Source organism: Myxine glutinosa, chromosome 7 (genome assembly GCF_964187855.1).
Source record: "Myxine glutinosa chromosome 7, kmMyxGlut1.1, whole genome shotgun sequence".
NCBI lineage: Eukaryota > Metazoa > Chordata > Myxini > Myxiniformes > Myxinidae > Myxine > Myxine glutinosa.
Window position 1 is genome coordinate 184,129,050 of NC_136267.1, and position 22,801 is coordinate 184,151,850.

Below are 22,801 nucleotides of genomic sequence, written 5' to 3' on the forward strand. Positions count from 1 at the left end.
TCCCAGGCCCTGATGCAGCAAAGCTGCTCCAAACCATAATATTTCCACCACCATGCTTTACAGTCGGTATCAGGTTCTTGTGGTCAAATGCTGTCTTTGGTTTTCGCCAAACATGTCTTCTGGTACTGTGGCCAAATAGCTATACATTTGACTCATCTGTCCAGAGCACATTGTTCCAGAAGTGCTGGTCTTTGCCCAGGTGTTCATTGGCAAACTTTAGTCTTGCCCTGATGTTCTTTCTGGACAGCAAAGGATTCCTCCTGGCACACCTCCCATGTAGATCAAATTTGTGCAGCCTCTTTCTAATGGTAGACTCGTGCACTTTGACATCAACAGTGGCAAGAGCTACCTGTAGGTCCCGTGATGACATTCTGGGGTTCTTAGAGACTTCTTTCAGCATCTTGCGGTCTGCTCTCGGGCTGAATTTGCTGGGGTGGCCTGGCCTGAACAAGTTGGTAGTCGTTTGGAATCTTCTCCACTTGTAGATGATCTTCCGGACAGTCGAATGATTGATTTCAAATTGTTTGGAGATCTTTTTAAATCCCTTCCCAGACTCGTTGGCATCTATAACCTTCTTTCTGAAGGCCTCAGAGAGCTCTTTTGATCTAGGCATGATGATGCCGCACACTTCAACAACAAAGAGCAAACCAAACTAAATGTCTGAGGTTTAAATAAGACAGGTTCCTCCAAGATCCTCTCTAACGATGTTATAATCATTTGCACCTGAGATGGTGCACCTGATTCTAATTTTAGGTATTTGAAGTAGTGATAAATGTAGGGGTGTACTTACTTTTTCCACATGCGAAATTTGCATTTATGTTTATTTAAATTATACAATGGACTACAAAATGTAAATGTTTCATGATATTTGTTATATTATATCACCTTTATCTATCAATATTGTTGAAATGAAGATCAAATAGCTGTATGTTGAAATATGTTGGAATATGTTGGAAAAGTCAAAACAACATGGGGTGTACTTACTTTTTCACGTGACTGTACTTATATATAAATGTATATATATATATATATATAATTATTTATATATATATATCTATATATATATATATATATATATATATATATATATATATATATATATATATATATATATATATATATATATATACATATATATATATATATATATATATATAATATATACACACTACTCATAATAAGTTGGGGATATTGTGGGAGTGAGTTTTTTTTTTTTATAGGGGTTAGGGTTAGGGTATTGAAATCAAGAATAGTGTTTTTTCACACTCATTAATAACCATAGAATTAGGACCAACAACTTTTCCATTTACAGTGCGATTGTTGTAGTTATTGTGGTGGCCCTTTGCAATGCAATAACAACAAAGGGAAAAAAAATCACAGGGCAATTACACACTGGGGGTTATCCTTAAGCCCTACCTAATTAGCATATCTCCACCCCTCTTATGGAGACACATATACGATCTTACCAAGACAGTCGGCCTTACGTAATTTATATCGAGGTGGGTTCTTCTTCTTCTTCACGACCCTCGGATCAGTCTCGACCTATACGATTCTATCTCGACTCAAGCATTTCATTTCCTACCCCAAAAACATAACAATACGTTGGGGCATACATACATATTGTTGCGGATATGGGACTTGGCCTCAATATCCGCTTGTAAATACTCCCCTATTTCCCCAATACTCCCCAACTATCCCCAATCCCCCATTCCCTAGTCCCATTGCCTGTAAATAACACTCTGTAGAACCGACCTTCCCCTTTTTCCCCCATTAAATGTCGTGCCCAGGTCCACCGCATCTCACGTAGACAACTATAGGACATCTTGCTAGTTATTCTTAGTCTATGTCAGTTAAGGACTCGTTTCCATTAATTCTGACTCTTCGTTGCACCAGAATGTGATCGTATGGCACCAGTAGTGAGTTTAGGACCTCCCCTTACCTCCTCCCATCTTCCCCATGAAACAACAACTACAACAACAACAACAACTACAACAACAACAACAACTACAACTACAACAACAACTACAACAACAACTACAACAACAGAGGGGCGCGGCGCGGCGTGCGGGGAGTGTGCGTCCTCACTCCGGCTCAGTTAGCCGCCATTACCCAGGTGCGCCGACGGGGTTACCAAGAAGGGGCTGCCTGTCGGCCCCTCGTCAAGGGCGGAGCCGGTAACCCCCCCGCACGCACCCAATGAGAAGCAACGGGCCGATTCCATCTGGGGCGGAGCTAACGAGCCGAGGGCGTGTCACTCCCCACCGGATATACGCAGCGACTTACCGGACGTGACGTCAGATGCGCCCCCGACTGAAGAAGACAAGTCGCGACCTTCCAGCGCTGAGAGCGACCTCCCCGCATCATTGGACCGGACCGGGTCGATTCTGTCCTTGAGCCAAGAGTGCACCTTGAGCCATCGACTACCCGCTTTCCTTGCCATCAATCCCCGTGTGAGTCAGTTTTGTCCCGTTTATCTGTCGTCTGTCAGGGCTAATATAAGAGTGTGTCTAAGTGCCTGCCTTTCTATGCTGTCCCTCTTGTCGTTGTAATCTGACCTTCCGCCCTAATATAACCTCCTCCGGAGGTCTTGAGAACTGAACCCTTGGTGTCGTGTCATTTTAACCCAGCCGTTGTGTCCTTTTCCTCAATTGATTTAGCGTAGCGCGACTCGGCAACGTTCGAGTATAATCGGGTAACTTGTGCGGACACGGCGGCCATTCCGCTCGGCCCACCCTAACATCAAAGTCGTGTCTGTAACAATATATACGATGGTTATCTTACTATAATTCACCAAATGTCCGTCTGTCTGTTCCCAGGTACCGCAAAAACGGCTGAACCGATCGCAACTAAATTTTGGGTTGGAAAAATTGGAATTGGAAAAATTAGGGAAAAATTGGAAAAACAATATAGCCTATTTTACTCCAGGGGGTCCCAGGATTGGGTAATCCTGGGACCCCCTGGAGTAAAATAGGCTATATTGTTTTTCCAATTTTTCCAATTTTCCAAACACGATGGAATAATATTTACCAATATGAACAGTGATGTGGCTTTTATTGAAATTCTACAAATACTGTTTAGATTTTGATGATTTGCGTGTGATATGATTTAACGGATGTTTATATAAATCGTTTAAAATAAAAGAAGCCTTCAATTTCTGATATTTTGCCTTTTAATTTGGGCCTCCCAATTGAAGCCCCACCCGTGGGGCGGGTACCTTTTCTAGTTAAAAGTAATAAGCCTGGTGTTGGCTTAACAATTAAGGTGGCTGGCTTAAGATCTCAGGGCCTAGAGTTTGAGCGCCTGTCGTGCCGTTAAACAACATTAGGTGGGTTGACTCGGCCTGTAATCCTCCCGAGGTCGGAAAAATGAGCACCAGCTTACTGGAAACGGGGCACTGCATCAGCAGCACAGCTATACTCCCAGCAATGATGCAACCAACAGCCATAGGCTGCATACGAAATAAAAACAATTAAAACAGGACAGCATGACCTCCTCAAACTTGAAATGAACTCTCCATAGCCGTGTGATATGTATGTGTGTATGTAGGTACAGGTGATACCTGGTCCAAACATGTACACGCCAGTGCCACCACCATAAGATCGTGACTCTAATGGAGTTGACAAGGTCGTCATGGGAAGCAGTGTCACAAGAGGTTGGTCATGATCCCACGATGATCGACCAACCACCACCTCCAGGAAAGCCGCACCACAGTTTCCTGATCACAATCAGCATCACCCTAATCAACATAGAATAACCAACTAGACTGTGCCATTTTTTGTTGTGAATCAATCCACAGCATTTAATTATGTGGAAAGCAAGCACTAGGACTCATACAATAAAGCACAGCCCCCTCATGTTCCCCCTCTCTCCCCAAACAAGCAAGTCAATGAATATGCAAAAGAAAATGAGTAATTACTAAAAGCTTGAGAGAAAGTGGTACCAAAATCCAAAAAGCCAATGACAGAGGCTTTCTCCAACTGCAAAATCACTCTGAGGTGATCCGAGCGGTCACTCGGTGCAGACAGCCATGGCCGGCAGCAAGTTGGAGTTAGCAGATTGTCAGCAGGGAACTGGGGATCCTAGGAAAGAAGGGCAACAGAAATGGGCCAGAGTGAACATCACATACAGGGTTCACCAATAATGGACTCACATCAGGGGGCCTAGCTCACGATGCTGAGATCCCAGGTGAAAATCCCATATGGCAGTGAGTATTCCTTCAACACGACGCTTGTACAATGGTGAGTGACATCATCTACCAATCGATTTTCATCTCTTGCAAAACTAACACTGTCATGTAAAGCGCATTGGCTGATTACATAAAGCATCCTTAAGGCAAGATTTGAGGATTTACTTAATTAAGTATTTCCTTAACTTCCTTAAATTAAAGGAAGCCCCCCGCCCCCCTCCTTAAGTATTTCCTTAACTTTTCCCTTAAGGACATTCCTTAAGTTGAGAATGGTTGCATGTACGAATATTCCTTAAGGTTTTCCTTAAATCTTTCCTTAAATTAAAGGAAGCTCCCTCGTCCCCCCACTCCTTTCCCCATCCTTAAACACGGACCTTTGTGTTTCCAAAAGGTGCTCTTCATGGGAATTGGTCACGAAGAGGGCAATTAACGCAGCGTGATGACAGAGGCCGATATAAAAATGGCCTGGTTGCAAAAATCCCTTGTCCGCAACCCATAAAATGCTGGATTTACTCGTTAGTAGGCCAGAAATGCTTTTTTGTCATCGGCTTTTCTCCACCAATTGAAGCAACCTTTCATTAGTTAGCCGGGTATTTATGTCCAAGTAGTTGAGACACATACCAACCCCATCAATGGAAAAATCGAAACATTCAACAGGATTACCTTTAACTACCGTAAAATTATGATGACGATGATGATTATCATGATACATTGGAAGACAGTTGTTTGGGTTCGTTTTATTTCGTTGTTTGGGTCGACGTCAGTTTAAACTCATTTGTATACACTTCTCGACCAGGATCCTGGCCTGACGTGCTCTTTGGGTTAAGGAAAGTACGTTTTTTTCCCCTCAGCTAAGGATTTCCTTGAGGTTAACCAAAGCTTTCAGAAACCAAAGCTGTAGAAACCAAAGCTTTCAGAATCATTGGAATCTCCCGCGATGAAGCTAACTCTGAGGGCCTCTCACTCACTCACCGCAGGCAGGTTGGTGGTCTTTCCGTCTTCTACCGACTCCTCTCCGGCCTTGCTCCCCCGGGCTCTGCCCCCAAATATTCCTATAGGTCGCACAAGATCTGCCAGCAACCCTCTTATGGTTAAACTGCGAAAATCAAGACTCCCTGCTCACCTTCACTCCTCTTTTCTCCTGCCTCTGGAACAAACTCCCTCACTCTCTTCAATCCCACTCCTCCCTCCAGGTCTTTAAAACAGCTGTTCACCACCATCTCTTATCTTCCCCCATCCATAACCTTGATATTTTCTACCCCCGTTAATTCACCCCAAATCCGCCTCTTTCAATCCCCGACTTCTTTCCTGAAATTCCTAGTCGTGTTTGTTTTATACCGTGTGCATTTTATTGTAAATGTGTTAATATGTGCAGAAAATGCTTGGAAACTTTCCGATAATGGTGAAAGTGTGGAATTATAAAAGTGAAATACGAGTGTGAAACCACAAATAAAATATCGAAGTGCGGTGCTATGCGCACGACTTGTTTGCCAAGAAGATAAGCAACAACGCGGGTAACCAAAAAGAGTCTTTATTACAAAGCTCAACTATAGCACTGAAGTGCTCGGGGCTGCGCGCCCCGTGTATATCCCGAGGCCACGCCTACCCCTCGGGCGTGGCCGACACCCTCTTGGTGCGCGGAATGATGTCACCGCGCCAGCGAGCCATCGTGTCCGCCACAATATTATGGGTGTCATGAAAGAGTGAAAATCGTGGAAGTTCGTGTCGGCGTGCCATTCTGGTTGTCATTGTTCGATTGGGCTATGTTTGCGCTGCGATAATCTTTCTCTTCCTGACCAATTTCCACGAAGATTGGCTTTTGGAAACTCAAAGGTTCATGTTTAAGGACCGGTGGAAGGAGGGCTTCCTTAACTTTAAGGATTTAAGGAAAAACTTAAGAATCATTCATATTGTTGCGAATATGGAATTTGGCCTCCATATCCGCTTGTAAATATTCCCCTATTTTCTCCGATACTCCCCAACTCTCCCTTACCCCATTCCCTAGTCCCATTGTCTGTAAACAACACCCATTAGAGCCGATCTTCCCCTTCATCCCCCCATTAAATGTCGTGCCCAGGTCCCCCGCACCACACGTAGACAATTATAGGACATCTTGCTAGTTATTCTTAATCTATGTCAGTTAAGGACTTGTTTCCATTAATTATGACTCTTCGTTGCACCAGAATGTGATTATATGGCACCTGTTAGGAAGTTTAGGACCTCCCCATACCTCTCCGCATCTCTTCCCCATGAAGAAGCGCCAACTACAACAACAACAACAAAAGAGGGGGGCGGCGCGGTGACGGCATGGGGAGTGGGCGTCCTCCTTCCGGCTCGGTTAGCCACCATTGACCACGCGCTCCACGGGGTTACCACGAAGGGGCTCCCTGTCGGCCCCTCGTCAAGGGCGGAGCCGGTAACCCCCGCACCCAATGAGAAGCCATGGGCCGATGCCATCTGGGGCGGCGCTAACGAGCCGAGGGCGTGTCACTCCCCGCCGGAGATATACGCGGCCCCGCGCCGGACGTGAGGGGGAGATGCGCCCCGAGCTTGGAAGGAAAAGACGCCACCCTCCCGAGCGCTGAGCGACCTCCCCAGCTTGAGACCAAAGTCGCGACCCACAAGCGCTGTGATACCTTCACGCATCTCTGGACACCACCGTACGTGATTCTGTCCCTGAGCCAGGTGCACCTGAGCCATCGCGACCTGCCTCCCCTTTTCATCAACCCCCGTGTGAGTCAGCATTTTGTCCCGTGTGTCTGTCGTCTGTCCGGGGATAATATAAGAGTGTGTCTAAGTGCCTGTCTTCCTATGCTGTCCCTCTTGTAGTTGTAATCTAACCTTTTTCCGTACGAATATACTTGAGAACTGAACCCCTGGTGTCGTATTGTGTCATTATAACCCAGCCGGGTGTCTTCTTTTTCCTTCATTGGTCCAGCGTAGCGCGATTAGTCAACATTCGGGCACAATCGGGTAACTTGTACGGATACGGCGGCCATCCCGCTCGGCCCACCATACCATCAAAGTCGTATCTGTAACAATTGGTGTCGGGAGTGAGATTCGAGGCCCGACCAAATTTTGAAGAAAAAAAAAAACGAATAGAGGAAAAAAAAAAAATTTGGTCAAAATTTGGAGCGGCCGAAATTTGTTTTGTTTTACGAAACTCGAATTTTGCAAGTCGCGCTATGGCGGATCAAGACGGCTGGGGTCCGGTAGGGGAGAGTGAGGTAGGGTCGATCCAGGACCAAAATGAGGGACAGGAGGAGAGCGAAGCAGTGAGGGCGGCAGGTTCGCAAAATAGCGCCGTCACGCACGAAGAAGCGGGCGCGCAAAATGGCGCCTCGCTGATCACCGCGCCAGCGACCGTGGCAGCGCCCCCGATGGATTGGGGCCTTTTTTTCATACAAATGAAGGCCCTTATGGCCCAGAATAGCGAGAAAATGAGGGAGGAAACGAGGGCTAATAGTGAGCGGTTGGAAAACCAAATGGGGGTAATGGGAAACCAAATGGGGGTAATGAGGGACGAAGCGAGGGCTCAGAGTGAGCAAATGGGGGTAATGAGGGACGAAGCGAGGGGTACCGGTGAGGGGTTAGACAATAATTTTAAGGAGTTAGACAAGAAATTTGAGGGATTAGACAATGGGATAGAAGGGGTGAAAAATGGGTTAATGGGGGTAGAAAACAGAATGGCCGCTCAAGAGAATCAGTTAAAGGGAGTGAAAAATGGGTTAGAGGGGTTAGAAAACAGTATGGAAGGCAAATTGAGGGACATGAGGGACCAAGCGGAAAGGGAAGTTAAACAAATGGAGCAGCAGATAGAGGGGGTCAGAATGGGGGTAGAAACCAAACTGGATGCTCACAGGGAGGAAATGGAGCAGATGAGGGTGGCATCTGGGCAGGAGATGCAAGTGATGGGAGAGGAGATCAGAAGAGGAGTGAGTGAGGAGGTCGGAGGAGTGCGCGAGGAGGTGAGGCACTGTGAGGAGCACATGGAAAAGGAGGTGAGAAAGGGGACTGTAAAGTTACAAGGGGGCATAGAGGACCTGACGCAGGAGGTGGAGCAGCTGACGGTGGGACAGACGGAGTTAGTGGAGCAGGTTCAAAGGAACACTGCGGTATTAGGAGGTTTAAAGGCGACACAGAAAGAACTAAAAGACGACTTGATAGCGACGAAGAGGGAATGTCAGATGGTACGTGAGGGACTGACAACGAGGTTGGACGAGGTGGTAGAGGTAATGGAGACGAAGGACCGGCAGGTGAGGACGCACATGGAAACGGTCAAGGTAGCCTTGGAGGACGAGCTTGAGGAGACGTACCGGGGAATAAAAGAGGTGAAGCACAAATTAGAAGAAGTGGAAGAAGGGATGAGCGAAATTAAGAAGCGACGGAGAGGGGATAAGAAAGAGATAAAAGAGGAGATAAAAGAATTGGTCCAGAGTCTGTGTTCGGATCGTGATGATGTGCTCATTAACCGGATGAGGGATTCGCAGGTGATGGAGGAGAAGCGAAGAGAAAGAGGACCCGGTGTAAGTGGTGACCAATATGGTCGTGCGTATGATGCGCCAGGTGATTTAATAAGCTTGGGGGTCGAGATGGACCCGGGTGTTCGTGAGAGGCCGTTGGTGAAGTGTGCGACAGGTCTGGTGTGCGAAAGAGGAGGTGTGCGAGAAAGTCCGACTCTGGGGTGTGTGAGGAAAAAGTGCGTGCCAAGGAGTGAGGGTGCTGGCGAGAGTGAGTCGGTCGTAGCGCGTGTGCGAGGGAGCACATGGAAGCGTGGTGTGGTGAGTGTTACAGAGGGTGTGACGGGAGAGTGTGCGCGAGAAAGGTGTGTGACGGACAGGTGCATGAGGAAAGAGTGCGCTGTCAGAAGTAAGGAAGAGTGTCCACCTGTGGTGAGTGTTACAGAGGGTGTAACGGGAGAGTGTGCGCGAGAAAGGTGTGTGACGGACAGGTGCACGAGGAAAGAGTGCGCTGTCAAGAGTAAGGGTGAGTGCGCTGTCAGGAATGGAGGTGAAAGTAGTGAGAGTGACATGGAGCGTGAGTTAGTTGTGACAGGTGAGCGAGGATGTACACCTGGGATGGAAGGATGCACACCTGGAATGGTAGAGCGTGAGTGGGAATGCACGCTGGAGTTGGTGGTGAGGCACGTGGTTGGGTGTGCGAATGAGGGCACACCTGTGATTGTCACAGAGGAGGTGACCGAGGAGGGGGCGCGAAGCGGTGTATTGGTGAGGTGTGCGAGCAACGAATGTGTGCCAAAGTGTTCGGTGGTCAGGTGTGTGACCAAGGCTGTGAGTGGAATGGGTGTACCTGGGTGTGTAAGGAAGGGTACGAGGAGCATGGGCACAGCTGGATGTGTGAGCAAGGAACGGGCTGCGGGGTGTAAGCGTCCAGGTGAAGCATCGACGTTACACGGGTTAGAGGTTAGAGCGACTGTTAGCCGAAGCAGGCCCTCGGTGCGTGCCGGGCCTCGCTTTGAACGGCCGCGTCCAGGCTCCACTAGGCGGAGCTGGCAGCCCGATAGGAAGGGTCGTCATGGCGACCACTTTTTGTTGAGGCATTCCGGCAGGTCGAGATCGGGACATTGGATGGCTCCACGCCGAGGTGATGCGTGGGATCTCGGCCCGGGTAAGCCCCCGTCCCTGTCCCGAATGCCGGACGCATCCAGCCGCAGGCACAAAACAACCAGCATTCATTGTTTGGCTTTACGAAGCCGGGCTTTGGACGGGAATTGGCGCACCGAGAGGTATTAGTGAGTAGACTGGGTGATGAGGTTAGTGTTTTGGCCCCAAAATTGGAGAAAAACAAAATTTGATGATTGGCAGTAGTGATTGGCAGATGATGGGCAGTGATTGGCAAATTTTTGATTTGTTGAAATTTGATGTGCAAAATTGGTAGTGAGAGACCCCCGATGTGGTGGGATTGCATCCCTGCCACCCTTCCCATGAGGGGGGCAAAGGAGCACTAGATTATGGGGTGTATGGCAGTGAAAACTAGCCCGGGTGGGTTAGGATATGGTGTGTAGGGATCTAGCGAGGATTGACATTAGGTGACGTTAAGATTAGTTAGTGACTGATACCTGTAGTGGGGACGCAGGTAGATTAGTATGGATGATAATGACGAGGGAGCGCAATAGTTTAAAGGGACGACTGGGAAGCGCAAGTTTCAGAAGGGAGTAGTTAGCTGAGATGATGCCGTGTTTGTGAGAATTGAACAGGTGTGATTGCACAGGTGTGCAACTGGATAGGTGTGATTGCACAGGTGTGCAACTGGACAGGTGTGATTGCACAGGTGTGCAACTGGACAGGTGTGTGGAGCAGTGTATGAGTAGTGAGTGTGTGGATCAGCGCGAATGCGCTTGGGGAGAGAAGGGTGCAGGTGGCACCAGGTGTGAGAGCACAGGTGTGCAGGTACCGGTGTGTGGAGAGAGTTGGAGTGAGTGGTACGGAGTGGTGTGCATGGTGCGAAGGTGTGGATGGGGGAAGAGTGGACCCCTTTCACGAGCACCCGGGGCGGGTAGTGTAAGTGTTAGGTAGAGGGTGCAGGTAAATTGTGGTTGGATATTGGCATTTGTGGTGCGGTTGCAGAATGGTGTTGTGAATGGGTGCATTAGTGTTGTGGAAATGGCTGGGCGTGTAGCCTGTTAGTGTGTGTAGTTGGTTGGGCACTCCACCACTGTGAGGATGTCGGCCAGGTGAGGCCGCAGGTGGGCTCTGGGAGCCGGTAGTTGTGAGTGGGTGCCTGAGGATCCCGGGTGTGGATCGGGCAGCCCAGTGCCAGAGAGGGCACGGAGTGGGGAGAGAGCCAGAGGGCCTTCCCCAGGTAGTTAGGTTAGGGTGAGGAGCAGGTAAGCTCGGAGGCAACTGCAGTGGTGGAGGTGTGCAGGTGGGTAGACCCACTGGGAGAGGTACACGCCGCAGCCCAGAAATTGTGCGAGGGCACCGGGAGATGAATCGGGGGAGTGAGACCCCAAATTGAAGAGCACCACAGTTTGGCCAATGGGAATTGGTTTTTAGAACCCATAGTGTAAGAGGGCCAATGGTTTGGCCGGAGAAAGCCCCCGGGTAGTGTAAAGTTGTTAAAGTCATTTAGGAGATAGTTAGGATTGATGAACCTGTCGCACCATACGCAGCCACTTGCCTGTGGTGATGATGATGACTCCACACCTGTGTTTTCTTTGTTTGTTGCAGGAAATGAGATTGCTGTGAGGATTTGTGAGACGCATCACGACGTGGATGAGACATTGGGGTGATTCCATCTCTCCCTCCCTAGGAGGGACTGATGATGAATTGGTAATGGCAAATTTTGATGTTGAGTTGAAAATGGCAAATTTTGATGAGAGTTGAAAATGGCAAATTTGATTGGTTAGGAGGGAGAGAAGACGAATTTGGTATATGGGAGGAACGGGGAGGACAGTAGGGATGTTTGTTGATTTGTAAAGTAGATGTTTATGAGTAGTGTTGTGTTGTGTGGATGCAGTAAGGGGTAAGGGAGGGGCCATGTAGGTTACCTGGTGGGGGGGGGGCGTACGATAGGAACGTACCTGTCTCACCTGGTTCCCATGTGCCCCCAGTGTGCATTACCTTACATTGCGTGCACTTTTGCGCCCTTACCACCTTACTCACTTGTCTGCTTCTTTTGTCTCCCACCTCCGAGGATCTGGCTTTGGGGTAGAGAGAGAGGAGAGAGAGGTGCTGGCTGCGCAGTTGTGGGCCTGCACTTTCGCTGTTCGCTGCCTGGATCGGTACACCATATGGACCGCAATGTTTGTGGCCACCCACAATGGACCGCAGTTCGTTTGCGGCCAAGCACCACCCGGGGATGGACCTATGGATCAACGTGGCACCTATGCCATACAGGTGAACCACTAATAGTTAACACCACCAAGTGCACCACAAGAAGAGCAAGAGACACCTGCAGGGTTAGGGGTTGTTGAAGTTATTTTTATTCCAATGAACAATGGTGACTGCACCGATTGGTGGTGGGGTGGTGCTGTTGATGCTCGGGAAAGGGTGCTCTGCACGTTATTAAAGGCCGTCGGCCACAGAGCACTCGTGGGTTGGTGTATCGATGCTGGCAAGCGCGCTCTCTCTATGCATAACATCTGCATGTGTCCCTCCAAAAACAGGTCCTGGATCGTAGTGTAAATAGCAGCATAGTCTTGTAAATAATGCTCCCTACCGGCTGTATGTTTAGTTTGAGAATTCTTTCCGGATTCGGTTATCCTGTGGGTGTGTTTCTGTGAGGAGAAGGGTGCAACGTCGCAGGGGGACATATTTACTCATTTGTGAATATCTGTAAAACTGTCGCACTCAGGGTAGAGTTAATAGTAGAGGGAACTACATTGCGTGCCACACTAAAGTAGGTAAAAATTTATCGGGTCGGGACGCCCCGAGGGTAGAGAAGGGTGCAATGTTGCGAATATGGAATTTGGCCTCCATATCCGCTTGTAAATATTCCCCTATTTTCTCCGATACTCCCCAACTCTCCCTTACCCCATTCCCTAGTCCCATTGTCTGTAAACAACACCCATTAGAGCCGATCTTCCCCTTCATCCCCCCATTAAATGTCGTGCCCAGGTCCCCCGCACCACACGTAGACAATTATAGGACATCTTGCTAGTTATTCTTAATCTATGTCAGTTAAGGACTTGTTTCCATTAATTATGACTCTTCGTTGCACCAGAATGTGATTATATGGCACCTGTTAGGAAGTTTAGGACCTCCCCATACCTCTCCGCATCTCTTCCCCATGAAGAAGCGCCAACTACAACAACAACAACAAAAGAGGGGGGCGGCGCGGTGACGGCATGGGGAGTGGGCGTCCTCCTTCCGGCTCGGTTAGCCACCATTGACCACGCGCTCCACGGGGTTACCACGAAGGGGCTCCCTGTCGGCCCCTCGTCAAGGGCGGAGCCGGTAACCCCCGCACCCAATGAGAAGCCATGGGCCGATGCCATCTGGGGCGGCGCTAACGAGCCGAGGGCGTGTCACTCCCCGCCGGAGATATACGCGGCCCCGCGCCGGACGTGAGGGGGAGATGCGCCCCGAGCTTGGAAGGAAAAGACGCCACCCTCCCGAGCGCTGAGCGACCTCCCCAGCTTGAGACCAAAGTCGCGACCCACAAGCGCTGTGATACCTTCACGCATCTCTGGACACCACCGTACGTGATTCTGTCCCTGAGCCAGGTGCACCTGAGCCATCGCGACCTGCCTCCCCTTTTCATCAACCCCCGTGTGAGTCAGCATTTTGTCCCGTGTGTCTGTCGTCTGTCCGGGGATAATATAAGAGTGTGTCTAAGTGCCTGTCTTCCTATGCTGTCCCTCTTGTAGTTGTAATCTAACCTTTTTCCGTACGAATATACTTGAGAACTGAACCCCTGGTGTCGTATTGTGTCATTATAACCCAGCCGGGTGTCTTCTTTTTCCTTCATTGGTCCAGCGTAGCGCGATTAGTCAACATTCGGGCACAATCGGGTAACTTGTACGGATACGGCGGCCATCCCGCTCGGCCCACCATACCATCAAAGTCGTATCTGTAACAATATATACAATCATCCTCAACTTAAGGATTCCCTTTAGGAAATATCATACTAAAATACGCCATTTGTGTCTGTGTGATGAATTTTTGACGCCAATACATTCTGTCGTTAATACATCCAATCTCAACCAAACTTGACAGGATGACTAAGGGTTACACAATGAAGGTTGTAGCGCATTCATTTGCCCCCCCTCCCCAAGGGGTTTCTCTCCCCCCCAAGAGAGTTTGTCCGCCATTGCCATCAATGGAGTTGTACGTTGAGGTGTATATAAATATTAAATTAGCTTTATCGTGGCGTATTTCCAAAGAAGATTTATCGTGGTGTTTTTCCAAAGATGCTTTTAATAACAAAATTAATGATGATTGCATATTGTTCATGTTATTACAAAACAATATTAATACTAATAATGTCCCACTTCCCCAAGGAGTTTTTCCTGCCGTGATAACGTGTATAAATAGCTTATAGTTATAATAGCATTTCCGTGGGAGCAACGGCTTCTAGAGGAAGTAAAAATATTATAAACCACAAACACGTATGCTTAGCATTTTAAACAGTCGCAAATGCTCTTATAACACTAAATGAAGAAATCTGGAGGAATACCGACATCCATGAAGTAAGGTTTACTTACAGAACTGAGCGAAGATCTACTGTACTCTATATAACCCACAAATGTTGGGTTAATAACATGGCCCTTTCTGCCACTACCGTGACATTTTTCGTAGCGAACTTTTGAAACTCGCTCCTGCTGTTTCATATGAAACGGAAAGGGAGGAAGACCGGGGTGTGCTGATTTACCAAGCAGCTAGCTTGCGCTTGCCAAGCCAACCGTTCCTTAACGGTTTTGAATGGAGTGCTTGCTAAAATGCTTAAACCACTTGGCGATCTCTCCACAAGAACCTTGGTAAATGAACACACACACAATGTTCTTTAGATCCGACCATAGATCGACTGTAATCTATATACCTCAAAGAGGAATGACCCTTCCTGCCCCTCCCGGAGTCTGCGGGTGTACTAGTTTAAGTAAATCCTCAAATTTTTCCTCAAGGATGCTTTCTGCAACCAGGCCATAACCTGCCACACACCTTTGGTGGTGGAAGGAATAAAATGCTCAATGAGAATTGAATGAATTTTACACAATAATCATTTTATTGCTCTTTCATCCAGTATCACGATCTCCCCATGCAACATATAACAAGCGTCATTTAAAATCACATGTTCATTACATGTTGTTGCTTTCGTGCTTTCGGACGAGTATCCTATCTCTAATCTGATTGGTTGCCTGGCACAGCAATGGGTCCTAAGGATTTCCTCAACTTCAAGGAACTTCTTAGATGAGGATTCTCTGAGGGTTGTTTATGCAACAACCCTCAAGGAAATCCTTCGCTAAGGAATCACAGCGTACCTGAAGGGAAAGATTTCCTCAAGGTTAAGGGAGTTTTATGCAACAGGGCCAATGTTTTTGGCCTCGATGTGATTGAAAAGATTGAAGCAGCAGGTGCACCACTCTCTGCTGATCTCGAATTGATTAGATGCTGGTCTGATAAATGGAACATTTTTCAATCCTGGGACAGCTGTCTCACCTATTCGTTCCAGAACCATTGTCAAACAAACCCACCTGTCTATTTCCATTGCCAGCTAGAGGAAAAAGGTTTAATCTACCGAGCTTGCAGGCCTCAGAATCAGACACAACCTTCCCTGGGCAGACCGCATAGTGCACTTTACATCCAAAACCAACTGCAGAACACCAACTATCTTTTTTTGAAAAATAAGAACTCCTCAGCCTAAAATACCGGAGTCTGCACCTCGACGGAGTACTGCTCTCCCCGACGAGCAGATACCTCAATTTAAACCTATCGGCATTAATGGTACCTCCTCCATGAGGCTGAAGCACAAGGCCTGTTGCTCTGACATTGCAGACAGGTGGTCAATGGCCTTTGTAATTTTTTTAAATCTCCTCTCGTATGGTCCAGCTCCCTCTCCGTCCTCTGACGCTACCTGTCTCCTCCAGCATGCACGTGATCTTCCAGTAACCCCCTCTAGGTTAAATTCCAAAAAAGAGTATTGTCTCACACCTCCAACCACACTCCCATTTGTGCAACTGCCTACCAGAGGTGGTTCAATTACAACGTTTCCTGCAGGACTTCACGTAGAAGGTCCATGACCATCTCAGGTCATCGCCCATCCCGAGGCCATAAAACAAACTACCGGCTTTCCAGTAACATGATCCTCAATTAATGGGGTGGTCGGGTTTTTGGGGGAGGAGAGATGGGAAGTTTAAATGAAAGATGCGTATATTGATGGTTGGAAAGCTGTAGAATCATAAACTTCAACATGTCCTTATTGATACAAAATTAGGCCGCAGCGTGTGTACATGAGCCGGAGGTTTAAATGAGACCAATTTAGCAAAGTTTCCTAACATTGAATCTGGTCTCAGCACTGATAAAGATTTCTTTTAAAACATTTTAGGTTTTCTTTTTGTAGTTTTTATTTTAGGTTTGTTTTTTTTCAGTTGTTTTCATGAGACATAAGTACATTTGTTAAATGCAGACTTCGTGTGACTGAAATACCATGGCTCTTGATCACCACATGAGCTCTTTAAATGCACAAACCGAATGCCAAATGTCTTCAAGTGGAGTGTGTGAGAAATATGGCTGCAACTGAGACATAACGAGGTGAAACCTCACACAAATGTTCCACAAGCCTTGGGTAAACCAGAGTGTTCGTGAAAACATCACAGGTCACACGGTCTGGTCACCACATAGGTCACATGGTCTGGTCACCACATAGGTCACACGGTCTGATCACCACATAGGTCACACGGTCTGGTCACCACATATGTCACACGGTCTGGTCACCATATAGGTCACACGGTCTGGTCACCACATAGGTCACACGGTCTGGTCACCACATAGGTCACACGGTCTGGTCACCACATAAGTCACATGGTCTGGTCACCACATAGGTCACACGGTCTGGTCACCGACATAGGTCACACGGTCTGGTCACCACATAGGTCGCATGGTCTGGTCACCACATAGGTCACACGGTCTGGTCACCACATAGGTCACATGGTCTGGTCACCACATAGGTCACACGGTCTGGTCACCACATAGGTCACATGGTCTGGTCACCACATAGGTCACATGGTCTGGTCACCACATAGGTCATATGGTCTGGTCACCACATAGGTCACACGGTCTGATCACCACATAGGTCACATGGTCTGGTCACCACATAGGTCACATGGTCTGGTCACCACATAGGTCACATGGTCTGGTCACCACATAGGTCATATGGTCTGGTCACCACATAGGTCACATGGTCTGACAGCCACATCGTCTGATAGCATGAGGCAACAACGCACCTCGTCGAATACTCATCATCATCACAAAGTAAATATCCGATGAGAACAACGCACCTCGTCGAATACACATCACCACAAAGTAAATATCCGATGAGAACAACGCACCTCGTCGAATACTCATCATCACAAAGTAAATCTCTGATGACAGAACAACGCACCTCGTCGAATACTCATCATCACAAAGTAAATATCCGATGAGAACAACGCACCTCGTCGAATACTCATCATCATCACAAAGTAAATATCCGATGAGAACAACGCACCTCGTCGAATACACATCACCACAAAGTAAATATCCGATGAGAACAACGCACCTCGTCGAATACTCATCATCACAAAGTAAATCTCTGATGACAGAACAACGCACCTCGTCGAATACTCATCATCACAAAGTAAATCTCTGATGAGAGAACAACACACCTCGTCGAATACACATCATCATCACAAAGTAAATCTCTGATGACAGAACAACACACCTCGTCGAATACTCATCATCACAATGTAAATCTCTGATGAGAGAACAACACACCTCGTCGAATACTCATCACCACAAAGTAAATATCCGATGAGAACAACGCACCTCGTCAAATACTCATCATCACAAAGTAAATCTCTGATGAGAGAACAACACACCTCGTCAAATACTCATCATCACAATGTAAATCTCTGATGAGAGAACAACACACCTCGTCAAATACTCATCATCACAATGTAAATCTCTGATGAGAGAACGCACCTCGTCGAATACTCATCATCACAATGTAAATCTCTGATGAGAGAACAACACACCTCGTCAAATACTCATCATCACAATGTAAATCTCTGATGAGAGAACAACACACCTCGTCAAATACTCATCATCACAATGTAAATCTCTGATGAGAGAACGCACCTCGTCGAATACTCATCATCACAAAGTAAATCTCTGATGAGAGAACAACACACCTCGTCAAATACTCATCATCACAATGTAAATCTCTGATGAGAGAACAACACACCTCGTCAAATACTCATCATCACAATGTAAATCTCTGATGAGAGAACGCACCTCGTCGAATACTCATCATCACAATGTAAATCTCTGATGAGAGAACAACACACCTCGTCAAATACTCATCATCACAATGTAAATCTCTGATGAGAGAACAACACACCTCGTCAAATACTCATCATCACAATGTAAATCTCTGATGAGAGAACGCACCTCGTCGAATACTCATCATCACAATGTAAATCTCTGATGAGAGAACAACACACCTCGTCAAATACTCATCATCACAATGTAAATCTCTGATGAGAGAACAACGCACCTCGTCGAATACTCATCATCACAATGTAAATCTCTGATGACAGAACAACGCACCTCGTCGAATACTCATCATCACAATGTAAATCTCTGATGACAGAACAACACACCTCGTCGAATACTCATGAAGTAAATCGTTTTTCCTCCAGAGTGAAAAAGAATGTTTTAAAATCAGAGGAAATCAATAAAGAGGTTTGTTTATTTGTTTGTACACGGTGCGTTAAACTTTCGCTGTTCAACAGACAATATCATTGATTGACAGCGTTTGTATGACACGTGACAGCGTTTGTGTGAGACACGTGACAGCGTTTGTATGACACGCGACAGCGTTTGTGGGAGACACGCGACAGCGTTTGTATGAGACACGCGACAGCGTTTGTGGGAGACACGCGACAGCGTTTGTGTGAGCCGCGTGACGGCGTTTGTGTGAGCCGCGTGACGGTGTTTGTGTGAGCAGCGTGACGGCGTTTGTGTGAGCAGCGTGACGGCGTTTGTGTGAGCCGCGTGACGGCGTTTGTGTGAGCCGCGTGACGGCGTTTGTGTGAGCCGCGTGACGGCGTTTGTGTGAGCCGCGTGACGGCGTTTGTGTGAGCCGCGTGACGGCATTTGTGCGAGCCGCGTGACGGCGTTTGTGTGAGCCGCGTGACGGCGTTTGTGTGAGCCGCGTGACGGCGTTTGTGTGAGCCGCGTGACATGACGTGAGCCGCGTGACGTGACGTGAGCCGCGTGACGTGACGTGAGACGCGTGGCGTGACGCGAGACGCGTGGCGTGACGTGAGACGCGTGGCGTGACGTGACGTGAGACGCGTGGCGTGACGTGAGACGCGTGGCGTGACGTGAGACGCGTGGCGTGACGTGACGTGAGACGCGTGGCGTGACGTGACGTGAGACGCGTGGCGTGACGTGACGTGAGACGCGTGGCGTGACGTGAGACGCGTGGCGTGACGTGAGACGCGAGACGCGTGACGTGACGCGACGTGACGTGACGCGTGACGTGACGCGACGTGAGACGCGTGACGTTTGTGTGATCGTGGGTGTGACATGTTGTATTCCATTACAAGGACAAATGTCCATCACAACCTGCGTACCTGTGAGCTGAAGGACACCAGGTGTTTAATCCGAAGAGGAGGCATCGTGACTATTTACAACATTTTAAAATGGTTCCTCATAATCTGAAATGTACTTTATGCACGTTCTCCACAGTCGTCACACTTTACGTTCCCGTTACGATGTTATCACTTATTGCGCCAACCTAATCCATGAATGAAGACAACCGGCACTTGTGAGGCGAACAAGTTTTTCCCTCCTCTTTAAGTCAAATTTGAAACGCTTACACATTCAGGTTTAGACATATGTAAAGCAGAAAAACAAAGCAGTAACCAAATTAACTTTGTACAACAATGAAGGAAAGTGATAAAAACAAAATAGTATCTTCACCCAAATCAGGTCTATAATGCGCATAACACCAACATGGCCGACAAAACCCGCAAGAACGATGGGCGGTCAATAATTTATAAGCTTATTATGAGTGAAATAACGCCTAAAGCACTCGGACGACAAATGTTACTTTATTATTGCAACTATATTTCATTGAAATTTGCCGTTATTATAGTTAAGCTGAGGAGACAGGTGCAGACATTGGGATGCAATTTGGCCGCGATCCTGTGAAGCCCACCGTGCACCCCTCCCCACCACAGGACAATTTTTCATGTGTAAAAATTGTTCACTAGGATCAACTGAATGAAGAAACAAATGTTCCCAGAAAATAACTCATTTGCACAATATCAAATTTATCCGTTTCCATGGCAATCTATCGAAAATGAACCATTGCACCTTGATCAGTACATCAGGCATATCTGGTTAAATCTTTAAAATAGAATAACAAAACTGGTACCAAAATAAAGGTTATGCATTTCTCCTTTCATACATAATGTTGCTGTTTTAATTAGCTTATTTGCATGATCATGATCATGAACATTCATTAAAATTAAAAATGTTGCTTAAAATTCGAAAACTGTCGACTTCAACCCTACGCAGTCAACTCTTCTGTTTTTGAAGGGTTTTTTTCTTTGATCCAATATGGTTGCCAGACCACGTTAGCGATTACATCATAAGTTTATATTCTCTAATATAATTGTTGTGTAGATCACGCTCAATAAATTTCAAACTGATCAGACTAAGCGTTGTTCCTGTCGAATTATGACGTCATAATTAAGGCACCAATGATGTCATCGTTAACAACACTTATTCTCCATGCGGTGTTCTTTACAATGAGCCACGTTTCAATTTTTTTTCAGAGTGGTTTCAGAGATATGGAGGTGCAAAGTTTTTCGGTTTTTCCAAGATGGCGACAGTACCACGTGACCTTTGACGTCATAATTATCATTTCAAACTTCTGGAGGAGGAGGTGAACCCCTATGGTGAAAATATTTCCAGCCAATCGGACCAACGGTTGCAGAGAAAATCGTATTTATTCTGTGCGGACAGACAGACAGACAGACAAACAAATGAAAAATCACTCATAGTGTGACACATGGCAAAAGAGAACAAAGTAGAATAGCACTCAGTAGAGCATCCCTTTCACCCCAAAGAAAACTGGTGGTTGAATTCAGTGACCTGATATGCAAATCAGGCGTGTCGCGAGTTGTTGCCGTGTCGCGAGCAAGGCCTTTGCCGCGTCGCGAACGATTTGAAATCGAAGTTAAGTGATTGTTCCCATTTGTATTTTCGTTAAAACTGTATTTATTTATGGTGTTGTACATATATTGTGTCCCGACGAAGATTTTTGGGTGCAAATCTTTCATACCTGTATTGAAAATCGTGTTAATTCGTGTCGTGTCTTGAAGCCTTGTACATTGTACACTGTACAACCTTGAGGCTTTGTTTTTCTCTCAGCGGTCCGTTGTTTGTGATCCAATAACTTTCGTTCTCTGTATTCCCAGTCTTTTCACCCATAGCCTACTTCCTTGTGTAAATCTCAACTCAAAAAAAAACAAAAAAAAAAAAATTCCCTTCTCTGTTCTCATTCGTTTATTCATTCTTATTCGTTCGTTCGTTCTTCGACCACGTGTTTCTCCCCCATTTCCCCAGATAGTTTTCACTGTTATTAACCTTCAATGTTTACACTTTCCCCTCAAGTTATGTATTCCGTCATATTTTATAACACCTTTTTCTTCTTCTTCTTTAAAAGGCTGCTTTCGACTTGCTCACCAAATCAATTCATCCCCAAAAAAATATCCATCTCCTATAGTGCCTTTTTTCTACATTCCCTAAACTCTCCTGCACTCCATCCTCCATCCAGCGTCCTTAAACGTATTTTTAACTCGAAGGTCACAAGAAACTCATTTTGCAATAAATGTTCGTTTCCCATAAATCGTACACTTTCTAAAATCCAATCTCACCCCTCCCCTCCAAATCTTCCCCATAACCCCTCCCCTCCAAATCTTCCCCATCACCCCTCCCCTCCAAATCTTCCCCATCACCCATCCCTTTCAAATCTCCCCCCTTGCCCCCTCCCTCCTAAACTACCCCCTCACCCCTCCCCGCCAAGATGCCCCCTCGCCCCTCCCCTCCTAGACTCCTCCCTCACCCCTCCCCTCCAAATCTCCCCCATATCCCATCCCTTTCAAATCCCTCCCCTTGTCCCTTCCCTCCCAAACTCCCCCTCACCCCTCCCCTTCAAATCTCCCCACCCTCATTGCTTCTCAATTTCCCCCCTCTCACTCCCCCTCCTCAAAGCGTCCTCCCCGCTTCTTCCCCCTTCCAACTCTCACCTCCAGCTCCCCCAACCTTCTGCCTCGCTCTTCCCCCTCCTCAAATAACACCTCATTGTTCCTCACCCAATCACCATCAAACCTTTTGTCCGCCCCATCCTTCCCTTTCTCCGAGCTATTCTGAAATCTCTGACACACCTTCAACAGCTCTCCCTACCTCTTCCACCTCTTCCACATCTTACCCTACCCCTCCTCCCCCCTGTTCTGTATCTGATGCTCCCCCTTCCTCTTCATTAACGGTATGGACCTCAAACATCCGGGGCCCTCGTTCAAACTTAACTGATCTCTCCATACAGGTTGCTTCTGTCAAACCAGACGTGATCTGCTTAACAGAAACTTTCCTCCTTTATGATGTCTCTGATTCCTTAGTATCTCTCCCGGGCTACTCCCTCCTCCGGTATGATAGATCTGAGCCTCGTCTTGGAGGTGGGGTTGCTATCTTTATCAAAAACTCTCTTCCTCACTCGCCCTGCACTGCCCTCTCTCCACCTCACCCCCAGGAATACCTCTGGCTACGGCTTCCCCTTCGCTCCCACCTCTTGTTCATATGTGTGTTGTACCATCCACCAAACAGTGATGACTCCATCTACATCTCGCTGTCTGATAATATGGACCAACTTCTATCTACTCAT

The 22,801-nt window shown here is 47.1% G+C and overlaps 1 protein-coding gene across 1 annotated transcript in view; it reads right to left on the bottom strand.

The window, feature by feature from the left end:
* Positions 1 to 19,736, bottom strand: part of XNDC1N (XRCC1 N-terminal domain containing 1, N-terminal like) — a 45,208-nt gene extending 25,472 nt beyond the window's left edge. Inside the window, exons 1-3 of the mRNA XM_068123681.2 lie at positions 19,485 to 19,736; positions 3,941 to 4,079; positions 3,560 to 3,715 (exon numbers count right to left, since the gene is read on the bottom strand). Coding sequence (XP_067979782.1) covers positions 3,560 to 3,715; positions 3,941 to 4,079; positions 19,485 to 19,529 — 340 coding nt within the window. The 5' untranslated portion in view covers positions 19,530 to 19,736. The remainder of the gene's footprint in view (positions 1 to 3,559; positions 3,716 to 3,940; positions 4,080 to 19,484) is intronic.
* Between the last annotated feature and the right edge of the window lie 3,065 nt (positions 19,737 to 22,801).